This window comes from Pavona decussata, unplaced genomic scaffold (genome assembly GCF_977016875.1).
Source record: "Pavona decussata unplaced genomic scaffold, jaPavDecu1.1 SCAFFOLD_339, whole genome shotgun sequence".
Lineage (NCBI taxonomy): Eukaryota > Metazoa > Cnidaria > Anthozoa > Scleractinia > Agariciidae > Pavona > Pavona decussata.
The window spans coordinates 280,065-294,446 of NW_028145727.1; the positions used below are offsets into that span (position 1 = coordinate 280,065).

The window sequence follows — 14,382 nt, forward strand, 5'->3', positions numbered from 1 at the left end:
TAAGCACACAGTACACAGACTATAAGTACGGGACTTTTCAAACCTACTGCGGTTGTTTAAGATTGTCGTGTCTCTTAATCAACTTGTTTCTATTAACCATCGGGTGTGCAAGGGTGGGGATGGATGCCACGCTATTCCAACTTTTTCAGAAATACATGACTTGTGTCTTATACGGCTTCGATTCCATTTTGGGAAAGGGCAACGATTTTAGTAGCTGTTCAGCTTTTTTCTGACACATTTTGACATGAATTGTGTTTTGTGTTATGTGTGATGTTGCCGTGGCAACCAAGTAGTGGGGGCATGTTGACCACAGTGTTAAAGTTTATGTTGTAGGTTAAAATGAATCCAGGTTAAAATGATTTCAACCCAGGTTGATTTGTATTTTCCTTTGTTAAGGTTGGGTCTTTACATCTGAAACAAAGGAAAATACAAATTAACCTAGGTTGAAATCATTTTAACCTGGCATTCATTTTAACCTACAACATATATTTCTGACAAAAAATTTTTATTTGCTTGATCAAATCTTCATGTTGTTCTGAGGAATAGAGAAATTGGGAGACTAGCGTTCCTGCATTGACATCACAGCCCTACTGTTCCTAGGCTCCCATCTTGTGCGGTACAATAACATCAACATTTTGATCAAGCAAATTAAAAAAAAATTCTGTCACATACGCTTTACGATTTTTGACATCTACTGGTGAGCAAGTCATTTAGGATTCTGGGAATGTCACTGGTTTGAAATTGAAATGGCAATTACTTAGGCCTAATCTTATACCTACAGAACTATACCTACAGTATAATTAATAATTATTATAGTCCATTCCACATGGAATGGTCCTTATTGGGTTTTAAAAAAAAGTGCCGTAGGAGCTCTCCTGAAGAAGAAGAAGTTAAATTACCTGTAGAACCATCCAGTTGGTTACTGAAGTGCAAAATTGATATAATTGCATGCAAAAAAACAAAAAACAAAAACAAAACAAAACAAAAAACCAACAGTAAACAACTGCATTACATTTTGTTTGCTGTACACGCACAGACTTTGCACTTACATTTTCTGGGTAGAAAACCATACACATACATGTATACTTACACTGTGTACTACATATCTGAAACACTCTTTTTCTATCTCTTCTGTTATTTTTTTTTAGCTTGATCAGAAAAGGCTCGTTGACATCATGTGAGGAAGAATTAAGAGAGGTACATGTACATGACTGAATCTTGCGTTTATGTTGTGTCAAAAATTAGTTATTTATTAATAGAAAATGGTTTTAGAAATTGAAATATTTTTTGTAAGTGATCATGTGTGAGGCATTTCCTCCCATAAAGCTATAGAGGAAATGCATTTTATTAAGTTTTCAATCCTTCTGCCCAAAAAATTCCACTAAAAAGCCCTTTGAACAAATAAAGCTACAATATACTTCCTACATGTAGTTCCTGGGCTTGCATGATATTGTTTCGTATAATTATATATTAATTCATGCAAGGACTTTTAGGGACCTGTTTTTTGGGGAACATAATTTATTGTCCAGAAGAAATCTTGCACTTTAAAGTTGGTTGGCTTGCATTGGCAATAAAAATCAGCAGAAGCCAGCCTGAAACATGTGGCTAGCATCTCTAAACAGCTTTCTCTAACAGTTCATTTTAATGGGCTTTCCTTTCTGGAAGGCTCAACACATATATTGTTAGAAGGTTGCCTGTGTCAGGGATTTTGGGGGTCAGATTTTTTGGTAGGCAGTTTATTTCAATAAAGGCTTATATTTGGAATTCAATGGTTTTGATTCTTTATAAATTATTCAAGGGCTTTATCAGTTTTGTACAACAGTGCACAGTTACAGTGTGGAATTAATTATCAGCTTTTTTTATACTAAATAATGGAAGAAACTGTAAGAATAAAAACCTCATTAATTATTGTACACTGGTAAGTACATGTAACTCCAACCCCCAATTTCTCATTCAGAGATGCCACCAAAAACTCTTCAGGTAAATTCCAGAATTTTTTCTATAAAATTTATCTCGATAATGCACATGTACAAGTATGGAATGTTAATTACTAACAGAAACTGCAATTTCTTGTCCTTATCCAACTTCCAGGAGAGCTCAAGGTTTCCATTTTTTCAGATTTTGTAGTTTTTATTAATTTTTAGGAAACTTTCACATGTTGGTAGTTGGATAAAACATTTCAATTTAAATAGTGACAGCTGTACACTGTACAGTACCTCAATATTTTTTTGCAAAACTGTGCCACTGACAGTATCTTCACTAAATCATAATTTATTGTTCATGGGCATGAGTTGTCCATTATTACAGAGACTGGTCTCGATTTTGTCAGATACATGTAAACATTCTACTAATCTCAAAGTGGTGGATATGGTAGTATTGTTAATATTAGATTCAGAATACCCCACTTTACCCGTAAGTTTAAATACTAAATTTGATGCAACTCTATTGTACAGAGAAACCGGTAACTCAAGGCAACTTCATGTCTCAAAATAATGTTTTCTGTCAATTGTAAATGAAATAGTAATCAAATTTTACAGGGAATTTGCTTCGAAATACTGTGTATATGAATATTATGAAACATATAATTATTTTGAACTGCGGATAAAAGATGAACGATTAAAATAGAAGAAAGATCCTCGCAGTTAGTACACAACTTAATTAGCAGTTGCGAAAAGAAAACCTGAAAAATAAAATAAAAATTCAGGCGTGAATGGGATTCAAACCCATGACCTCTGCGATGCTGGTGCAGTGCTCTGCCAACTGAGCTATCAAGCCAACTGGAAACTGCTTAAGTTGTGTACTAAGTGCAAGAAGGATCTTTCTTCTATTATTTTAATCTTTCATTCACACTTCAAAATGTATGTTTCATATAATTATTCATATTCATTTATTCATCCTTCACGGGTATATTATGAACTCACAATAATCTTATGACCATCTCCCAGTTGGCGTGATAGCTGAGTTGGTAGCACACTGCACTGGCATCACAGAGGTCATGGGTTCGAATCCCGTTCATGCCTGAATATTTGTGAGGCATTCTTTTTGCAACTGCTTAAGTTGCGTGGTAACTGCAAGGATCTTTCTTCTATTAAAATACTGTGCCATAAAAATAGAAACCCTTGTCTGAATTGTTGATTAAAATTGTTTATAAATAATTTTTATTAATTTTTTTATTTTTTAGCTTATGCGCCAGATTGATCTGATGGTGACTGCCAAGAAAGCAGAATGGGAAAATCACATGCACGGTGTTCAGATACAACTGGACAAGAAAAACAAGGAACTGGAGTTTGTTAAACGACAACTTGAACACAGTAGTCAAGAGGTAGAGTATGAAAAAAAGATATGTACTTTTTGTTGCATTGTAAGCTTTGCAGTTCATGATCTCACTTACCTAACCCTGATAAGCCATCCCTTTATCCTCTGAGCTTTCAAAATAAAGATTGTGAACTGGGCACTCAAAGTGAATCTTTATGATTCGTACAGGCTTCAGAAAAAATCGGACTGGGGTTTGTGGTCTAAAGGATATTCTGCCCCCTCCCTCCTCACCCTACTCTCGTCTCTGAGACTGACATAGACTGGCATAGAGTTTTCTCGGTAACCTTGACTGGCTCAACTATTAAAGCAACCAATTCATAGTAGAACATTCAACCAGGTCCAACAAACACATTAAAACTTGTGGTAATTGAAATTATACAATACTTCAGGTGGGAGGACTTCAGAAGAAGGTAGATGAGATGGAAAACACCCAGAGGGATATAGTTACAGAGTATGAAGAACATGTGATGCATCTTAAAGAGGAGGTAACTGTGTATCACTTTAGCTATTATGGGTACTTTAGTTTGCCTGTTAGAAATTAATAATTAAAGTATTGTAAAACTTTAAAGGGGAAGTATCACTGACATGAGTTTGATGTCACTTCAGAACCGAAAAATGTTTGTCTGTCAACAGAAAACAAAAAAGAATTGTCTAGTTTTGTTATAATTTATCACTCCAGTGCAATAAAACTGTTGATTAGTGCCTCTGGCCAGACAGAGTAGGTCAGAATGGATTGAAACTTGAAAAATGTTAGGCTAATATTTTTCAAGTTCTTGCATTTTTGTTTCCAAAATGCACTAGAACAGATTACAAGTTGTTCAGGACTTTCAAGAATTGGCTTGATTTCTTTCCCCTCATTGTTCTAGAATTATTTTGTAGCTATGTGAAGGTCTTTCACCATTTTTAACAAAACTGGTCAAATACTCCATGACACTTCCCCTTTAATTTTAAACTTGGTGGTGAAATGAAAAAGACGTAAATGTGATCACATGTCATAAGCATGTGAGTTACTAGTCAAAGAATACTCGTCGTGTTTAGGTATAGTTAATTCATTGGGGACTTATTTGTTTCCCTTGATCACAGCATAATTAAGAATAATTTTTACATCAAAGTTTTCAGGTGAAGGTCTGTTTAATATTTGAATAATTTATTCTACATCTCATGAATGGGTAAAACTAAATTGCAGATTGAGACACACCCACAACAGGTTTGTACCATTAGCTTTTGTCGAGACACACTGCACTGATCTACACTGTATAATGCCTGCTGGTGTGCAGGTGTATATTCATTTGACTGTTGTCTTACAGGAAAATTTAGCCTACACTGCAATTTAACATTCAAGATAATGCTGCACCTGATACATACAATGTTCATGTATGTTATAGTTTTTAATTTAATTAAATTCCAATTACATTACATTCCACAAGGTAAGACAATCCAATGAAGCTGAGGTCAGCTTAAAACAGTATACAAGATTCCTAATCTTCACAACTGTTTTCCCATGAACAAAATATTCTCAAACGTGCATGCCTTTTAGCCCAGAGTGATACATGATTGACCAGATTTTATTAAAACTTTTTATATTAATAATATGACAATTTTTGTTTTAGGTGGATAATCTGAAGTATGAACATGACAAACTCCAGAAGAAGAGCAACAAGCAAACATCTCAGGTTGAAAAAGAAAGAGATCAGGTACATACAAATGGAGCTAATCTGTTGGTGGTTTACATCAGTTTATCCACCACAAGTTTTTGGTTGGATGGTGATTTTGAATTCAGAGATGGTTACAATGGTGGTGGAGGGGGTGTTGTTTTGAGAATTACTACAGCATCCCACATACTGGCCATACAGGCTACAATGTACATGATTGTACGTTTCACTCATTCAAACCATCTTATTGACATGAAAGACACTGATTTCCCAAGAGAAAATATGGCCCTTGATTTGAATCAAATGGCTGTAAATCAATCTCTGATTTTAACTGGATAACACAAATAGAATGCAGCAGTTCAGTACCTTGATGAAATAATTTATACTTCTCCATGTTCATTTCCTATATAGCTTCTGGCAGATCTTAAGTCTAGAGATTTAGAAGTGGATAAACAAAAGGATAGAATAGAGGTAATAAACCATTTGCATTCTCCTAACTAAAGGCTTAACGATTTGTTCGGATCAGGTGAACAGGGATGGTGTATTGGTGGAAGCACTGTCACCCCCACCAATGAGGCCCAGGTTCAGTTCCCATACTTGAAATCAATCAGGGGTTGATTTTTAGTTGGTTCCTCTCCTTGCTCTGGACAAGGGTGTTTCTGTGGGCCTCGCATATGTACATGTATTAAGCACATGTACCAAATATATTTTATACAACCATCTGGTTGGGAATTTTAGGAGTATTTAAATTTTAAAAATCTTAAGAGCTGTCCTCTGTAAATATCGACTATCGTCGTTTGGACGAGAAAAAATGAAATCCCTCAAACTTTCTCAGAAGAATGGTCTATATAAGTGATTCACATAAATATAACTTTCAGCTCAGTTCGATTCGTATTTTAGCTGTACTGTGACTATCTTGGTTTTACCGCTCTGAGAAGGCTTTCAGCGGCCATTTTATAGGCCACACTTTTAAGAATTTGCCTTACAAAGAAAGCGTTACAAATCCGAACAAAATCTCATTATTCGAAACAAGCAAATGTTTGTGGTTGTGTTGAGAAGCTTTTTTGGGAATTTGATTGAAATCTGATTTTTTTACAAAATTTTTAATTTCTTCCCTATTGAACTACTCAAGTGCCAAAAAAATGGCCGAGTTTAAAGGAAAATATCGCTAAAGATACATTAGTTGGCATCCTAAAACAGCATCCCGGTTAAAGAGCAATGTCTCGTCTGTAAGAATATGCAATAAAATTTTTGGGCAGTTAAAAAGAGAAATTTATACAAGAAGAAGTTTTAACTGTACTTTTGTCAACAAACACCGCCTTCCTAATTAGCATAACAACATGAAAATAACGATTTACTAAGAAAATAATGATAAATTCCACTTACCTCGTGAAATATCGAGAACTGGATATTTCAAAATATATTAATTTATAGTTTCAGTTGGATACAGCCGCATTTTCGATGATTTGTTGTGCGAAATCACTGTAATACACCACAGCCGTTAAACTGAGTTGAATTCTTCAAAGTCCGTCAGGACAACTATCGGCCGAAAAAATTGCCTTCCGCCCCATAAGCTGCAGACGGGTTGGGGTGGGGGTGGAGAGGAAACTAAAATGTAAATGCTCCCAAATTAAAAAAAAGGGCCATTCAAGATTACTGTCAAAGCTATTTTATGCATTTCGGGTACTAAATAGGAAACTGCTGTCCCAGAATAATGTGGAATATGATAAGCCCTTGTGCTCTATTTCTTTGGTTGGGGCGTGGGAGGGGGGGGGGGGGGGGTTGGCAAGTAAAACACTAATTTACACCATCGGTTGATTGTTGCTCTTCTGTTTAGGTTTCATACATGTTCACAGCTGTCCCAAGCTCACTGACAGCTATACATTTGTAATATTAGGTAACAGTGAAAAAGTTATAATCACCGGCACGTAAAATTAATATGAGGATTTGTATGGGAATACATGCAAATTAACAGCTTACATAGAATTCTAATAAAAAGTGACTTAGTTACTTACTTTTTTTTCTCTTTTTTTTTTGTGTGTGTGTGTGTATTACATTTGCCTGTTTGTGTTTTGGAACGTTGTCATGTAGCGTTTACCATTACGAGGACTTGGAGCCAGAAAAACTACTAAATCTGAACATCGTTGGAAATGCTATCAAATGTTACGAAGGGCAACCGACTGACAAATAGGGCACAACAGCTAATAGTAAGTGGCATTTATTGAGAGTGGCAAAGGGTTTTTTTTTTTGCGACGCGTGATGGCCCATAAAAAAAGCAGCGTGACGGGTGATGGAACTAGTCTGAAATGTCAGCCGTCTCAGGGTTAGGGGGAGGAGACGGCTGACATTTCAGACAAGTGATGGAACCCGTGAGTGAATACATTAGTACAATTTTTTTGTATACACTGTATGGGCGTCAATGAAATTCGCACTTTCCCACGGTCTCCTAGCACGTGATTAATATATGCCTCAGACCAAATTTGATAAGGAAGAATTTATGAGATTCAAATACGTGTTTTTCAAAAGCATTAGTTTAGAGAGTACGATCTATTAAATGGGACAGTTTGCTTCTTACCAAGTTACACGCTTTTCACTCCGCAAATGCTTCCATTTTTAGCGTCTTCGTGTGAAAAGGTGTAATGAAGTGTAATTGCAGGGAATAACTTGTGATTCGAAATGGCATGGAAACCAGCTTGTGAATTTCGTGGGGGAGTTCAAAATAAATGCATTCGTTTCAAGGAATGAATACTTATGATTTGTACTTTGGTGTTTCTTAAGAGAAAACTGCTAAAATAAAATTATATCAAAATACTCATACTATACCTGCCCAAACGTGCAGTGCTTTTAAATGGACACTCACGTCCCCTCGGCAGTCACTCAGTAGGACACACTGCACATTTTTATCGTTTTGGGTACTGGATCCGCAGGTAACTCCAACAAACGACGAGTACCAGGTGGCCATGACCAGGAATTTTCCAAGGACCAATTAAAAGTGTGGCTACTAAGCCATTCGCTTTACGCGTGTCACGAAAAGAATATATTTATTAAAACTGGAAGCAATACATTTTGATTGCCACATTATATTTCTATGGTTCTCTTTTGCGACCCGAACAACTTAAAATATTAAACAACGCAGACGTCCTTAGAGGTTCGTCACGCGTTTCCTCCCCCACGAAATAAAATGAAAAGTAGCCACACCTATGAAATTTAATTTGATGCATATTAGTCATTATATAAATCTACTTAACGATCAGCTTCGCGTTTCTGCAGGGCAATTTGATCACAGTGAGAGAGGGAAAGTAAACATGAAACGAATTGTCGACTAAAGTTCCAGAAGTCTATTTTTGCCTCTAGATCAACCACAAAATATTTGAACTCGCTGGAAAAGGTGCCCATCTAAACAAGAGACCGTGACTTTACAGAGGGTACTTCCTACTACAACAGAAACCAAAAAAAAATTATAACCTACACAAATTTCTCAACGTTCCCCAAAGTCATTAGTCATGTTCCATTATTCCAAGATAGGTGCTTAATTTATAGCCCCGAATAGGCAAAGAATGGCTAACACTTTCGCAGCATCTTACAAGCTAAAGTCCGTGACATTTTTATTTCCTCCCCACCTCAACCCCACCCGGATGTGCGCGCGTTTCTTTAACGTAATCTCATTGTTTAATCATGGCGAAAGGCCAACAGAACATAAAAAATTCTTGACGAGAATCGTTGACCAACATTATGTATGAAACCTAAACAGAAGAGCAACAATCAACTGATGCTGTAAATTAGTGTTTTACTTGTCGCCCCCCCCCCCCCCCCCACCCTCCCACGCCCCAACCTAAAAAATACAGCACAAGGGCTTATCATATTCCACATTATTCTGGGACAGCAGTTTCCTATTTAGTACCCAAAATGCATAAAATAGCTTTGACAGTAATTGAATGGCCTTTTTTTTAATTTGGGAGCATTTCCATTTTTGTTTCCTTCCCACCCCCACCCCAACCCGTCTGGATGTGCGCGCGTTTCTGTAACGCAATCTCATTGTTTAATCACGGCGGAAGGTCAACGGAACATAAACGATTTCTTGACGAGAATCTCCAGTTCAAAGCAGGATTCAAATGGTTGCTGAAAGAAGTTTTGGTCATTAAGGATAACAAAGAAGTATTTGACACCTTGCACACGGCAGCTTATGGGGCGAAAGGCAATTTTTTCGGCCGATGGTTGTCCTGACGGACTTTGAAGAATTCAACTCAGTTTAACGGCTGCGGTGTATTACAGTGATTTCGCACAACAAATCATCGAAAATGCGGCTGTATCCTACTAAAACTATAAATTGATATATTTTGAAATATCCAGTTCTCGATATTTCACGAGGTAAGTGGAATTTATCATTATTTTCTTAGTAAATTGTTATTTTCATGTTGTTATGCTAATTAGGAAGGCGGTGTTTGTTGACAAAAGTACAGTTAAAACTTCTTCTTGTATAAATTTCTCTTTTTAACTGCCCAAAAATTTTATTGCATATTCTTACAGACGAGACATTGCTCTTTAACCGGGATGCTGTTTTAGGATGCCAACTAATGTATCTTTAGCGATATTTTCCTTTAAACTCGGCCATTTTTTTGGCACTTGAAGAGTAGTTCAATAGGGAAGAAATTAAAAATTTTGTAAAAAAATCAGATTTCGATCAAATTCCCAAAAAAGCTTCTCAACACAACCACAAACATTTACTTGTTTCGAATAATGAGATTTTGTTCGGATTTGTAACGCTTTCTTTGTAAGGCAAATTCTTAAAAGTGTGGCCTAAAATGGCCGCTGAAAGCCTTCTCAGAGCGGTAAAACCAAGATAGTCACAGTACAGCTAAAATACGAATCGAACTGAGCTGAAAGTTATATTTATGTGAATCACTTATATAGACCATTCTTCTGAGAAAGTTTGAGGGATTTCATTTTTTCTCGTCCAAACGACGATAGTCGATATTTACAGAGGACGGCTCTTAAATAACATTTCCAGTTTGATTTTTTTCTTACTGGAATTTCCAGGTTTTTGATGGAAGCAGTATTGCACCCCCAGCATTCCTGTCTGCACAAAACCCACCTTTTTTTCAAATTTCAATTTAATCTGAAACAGTGGATAGAGGAGCCACTTTGCAGATTTTGACTGCAATTTGTATTATTCCCCTTGATTTTATTCTAAAATTTAAGTTGTTATTGTCTAAGGCACTGAGAAGTTAAATTGGTACAGGTGCTTCATGATTCCAGCCCTTGGTTGTACTTTAAGTTAATTAATGAAAAACTGTTTATCAGTGATGTTGGTTCACAAACTTTAGGAATATCGAGCTAAGGTGCTGGATTGGGAAGGAGGAATTAAAGCACGAGATGACCGCATTAGAGGGCTGGAGAATCAGAAGAAGGCCTTGATTGAGAAGAGTGATTTGATGCAGGTATTGTGCTTACGAGTTATGAATTTGGTTTATAAGTCGCTATACTTTAAAGATTTCTTTTTGCTCCATTGTACATGTAGGCTGAGAAATGGATGTCTTAACCTTTGAAATGAATGTTTAGTCAGAGTGTTCAGCTGTGTTTACAATCTGTTTTTCAATATCCCCTATTCTGATTGTTTTTCCTCAGGAAATTGCAAAAGTAAGTTGTTTCAACATTTCATTCCCTTAACTTTCCAGTTTTTAATAAACGTACTAGGGGGCAACTGTCCCTTCTCTAGTGTGTATAATTTCTCGTCATTCACAAGCTCATAATCACATGCGCATGTGGCTTCAAGTTAGGTTAAATCCCCAGGAATCTTGCTCTAGTTCAATGGTTAGAGCATCTAACCAATGCTTGGAAGATGGTGGGTTGGCTTCCACAGTGGGCTTGTATTTTAACTTTGTCCCATACTTGTGTTTTGCTGGAGAATTTTGTCCCAAGCTCTTTTAATGCTCTAGTTTTGAATCATTTTGTTTCTTAGCAACAGTTGCTAGGATACCAAGCACAGTTAAACAAAAGGAGGCAGATGATGGAGAACCTTGAACATGATCATCAACAGGAAATGGCTGACTTACATTCTCAGGTAAAATTGCCTAATAATACTTTTGTAATAATTATTCAGACTGTTTAGATAATGATAATTACATTTGGTCTCAATGAAGGGAAGGACTGTCAAAGAAAAATGACAGACATGCTCCACAGTAATTTTGGGAAAAAAAGAAAAGGAAAAAAAGCCAGAAATTACCAGAAGTTTGTTCTGTGTCTATGCCATCTAAAGGTATTTTCATCATAATTTATCACTGACCAATTTTGGGAAATAGTTACTGGTACTGTCATGTTTAATACTTTTCTGTCATATACATGTAATTCAAACTTGATACCCTGAAATGTACTTGGGTTATTCTTGTTGACTGGTAATTTTATGTCAACCAGACCACAGATGTTTACACCTTTAAATGTATGACAACCAGCTCATCATTTTTATTTCACATTGTACCCCCCCCCCCACCCCCCACGTGATTCTTGTGTGCATGCTGAATGGGGTTTTTTAGGTGGATGTTCCTGAAATTTCATAAAAAGTAAGCAAATTATTTATTGACAGTTTTATTTGAACGAACAAAACCCCAAACCAAACCCCATCACATAAAGCCTTTAGTTAGTACAGAACCAAGTACTCTGTGGTAGACTTCTTTCCTTCTGTTAAGGAACTGGTCATAACAAGTTTGTCCGAAGAGGACCCCACTTTGTCTGGGGTAGGGGGGTTAATCGAAGACACCTCCTATCTCCTGAACATTACCCACAGAATTTTTGTTGTCTTTAAAATTTGATGTTGACACAGAAATATTCAGCTAGCATTAGAGTCAGCATTACTAGATAAACAAGAAAAGTGAGATTTGAATCTCACTGTTATTTTTTACAGCTGGATAGAGGGGTGGCTATGCAATAAAGACACCATCTTTTGAGGTTGAGGAAGGAGGTACAGGCAGACTCACCACCATCTATTTTGTGGTTTGGTGGGTCCTGTTCGAGTATAGTAGTTTTGACCACTTCCCTTAGTGACAACTGTAGTCCTTGAATGCCTTCAATGGCAAAATTATATTTTTAAACACATTTTGTTGTAATAAAATATTGTAGCTTGGCCGTGCAAAGGATGAATGTGATGGAACTGAAGACACCGTTCAACAGTAAGGATAATAATAAAAAAAATATTCATTTCTCTTAGATTAATCTATTCTTTTTTCTCTGTGACTTTTAACTTTACTGTAATTCTAATAAGCATATTGTAAGTGTGTACATGTAGGATGTTAGGATGTTAGGCCACCAATCCATGGCCATGACGCATACAAACCTTACACCAGATTCAATGAACTTGTTTTTTTTTCACTGATGAAGGGCCAAGCTCGAAATGTTTGGAAACCATAACCTAAACATGGCACTTGTTGTTCATGTTTTATGTTAACTGAACACTTCCCTGCTAGTACTGACATACCAAAGTGCCACGCAGCTGACGGGTATTTTTCTGTTAATCGCTAAATGGGTACCAGCAAACCAGCAGACAAACCTTGCAAAATTCTGGGGGGGGGGGGGGGTGGGGATAACCCAACAATGGACTAACATCCCCTGGTGAAAATATTTAAAAATCAATTAATTCTAACTAAAGATATTGCATGATTTTACACCTTTGAGGTCAGGATCATGCAAAGATCTTGAGGGGTCCTGCACAGATGTTGAACAATATTGCTATGCATAGGGTTCATCATGAATCCAGTAAGATTTTCCAGAATCCTACAAATCATATAGGATTACTACCATCTAACAACATTATCCAGGGAACTATCCTGCAGAATCCTATCAAGAATTTCACTAGGGTCCCATTCAGGGGGAGTAGTGATATTCACCATCTACTTCATGCTACAGAAATCAAAGTCAAGTTCCATATCTGATGGGTCATCTGGCTTTACCAATCCATCAAGGGCTTAACCTTTTACCAACTGTTTTTAGGTTAAAGAGTTCTTTGGAAGAAGTTCTGGCAACAAACAGAGAACAGGCTTCTGATATTGCTAACCTGCAAGATGAACTCAGGAAGATTCACTCTTCTTATCAGGTGAGAAAATTCTTGGTTTAAGCGACTTTATTAGGGGAATGCAATATTAATAATTGAGAAAAATGGACTATGTAGAACCGATAATAATTTGCATACTATTACAGCAAGTTGTCAATGACATAAAGTATTGAAAGTAACAAGGGTCCTTTATCCAGTGAAACAGTACATTTAGACGAGGTGGTTTTACAATTAATTCTGCCACTGGCACTGACAATTTTGCAACCATTTTTTGATTACTCTAACAAGCAATTGAGATAACCTATTATTATTAAAACTGATTCTTATTCTTACTAGCATTTTAACCTATGATCTTCTGTTTAATAGTTTGGATGCTCTACCACTGTAGACTTGTAGGTTCATGTGACAAACATCATGCATACTGCTAGTATTTGAATGTTGATGTGTGGTATATGTGAAACAAATGGCCTGGTGAATATATGATATGGAGAAAGAATGATTTCCATCTCCCACTCGTCTGAAAGAAGAGACTCCTTTACCAGGGTATTAAGGAATGGAACTTTTTAGAACAGTCTTTCAAAGACATATACTAATTTTTATTTTTTAAGCAATATATCAAAAAGTGTGTTTTTAGCTAGTTTATAATATTGTTATTCCTAATTTTTATTTCTGATTGCTGTGTTCGTTTTTTTTTTGTTTTTCAACCCTTTAATCCCTAAGAGTGCCATTTGGCACATAATGCCATAACTCTGTCAATATTTGACAGAGAATTTTTGACACCAAGATGGTCTTGTGAAGATCTACTCATTAAAAGGATGAAAACTTGACCCCCTCCCATATGTGATATGGTTGACCACCCCCATAACTTTTCAACTTTCCCCCCTAGAAGTTGTGGGTTTTAACTAAAGACATCTCTCACATTAATGAAGAAGTTGAGACCTGCAAAATAAGCCATAGTTTAGCGGTATACCTAATATACACAAGGATTGGGACGTTTTTGAAGTTCTAAATTTTTATTTTTTAAGGTCATTTATCTCAAAGCCATAACTTTTCTTATATTCATTATTATATCAGTTATGAAATACACTCACGAGTAGCTTTATTTATTTATTTATTTATTTATTTATTTATTTTGCCACACCACAAATACAATGTAAACAAAAAAAAATAGAAAAAAATATATGTATATCATACATGGACATTGAGTTTGTAGTCTTGGATCTGGAGAAAATGTCGTTAAAGGGGTTAAAGGGTTAAAAGACAGTACGGTATTTGTAATTTTAAAATCATTTGTAAGTTTTTAAAGCATTATGTAGTGTTTTTTTTTTCTCAATCTACAGGGCCCCACTGAATATAGCTTTTGTGATGTGGGCT

General features: G+C 36.2%; 1 protein-coding gene across 1 annotated transcript in view; it reads left to right on the forward strand.

Annotated features, from left to right (window-relative positions):
* Positions 1 to 14,382, forward strand: part of LOC146453274 (centrosomal protein of 63 kDa-like) — a 38,145-nt gene that overhangs the window by 9,275 nt on the left and 14,488 nt on the right. Inside the window, exons 2-10 of the mRNA XM_085096798.1 lie at positions 1,149 to 1,197; positions 3,182 to 3,322; positions 3,705 to 3,800; positions 4,926 to 5,009; positions 5,379 to 5,438; positions 10,292 to 10,405; positions 10,927 to 11,028; positions 12,081 to 12,130; positions 12,948 to 13,050. Of these exons, the coding sequence (XP_084952924.1) occupies positions 1,149 to 1,197; positions 3,182 to 3,322; positions 3,705 to 3,800; positions 4,926 to 5,009; positions 5,379 to 5,438; positions 10,292 to 10,405; positions 10,927 to 11,028; positions 12,081 to 12,130; positions 12,948 to 13,050 (799 nt within the window). The remainder of the gene's footprint in view (positions 1 to 1,148; positions 1,198 to 3,181; positions 3,323 to 3,704; positions 3,801 to 4,925; positions 5,010 to 5,378; positions 5,439 to 10,291; positions 10,406 to 10,926; positions 11,029 to 12,080; positions 12,131 to 12,947; positions 13,051 to 14,382) is intronic.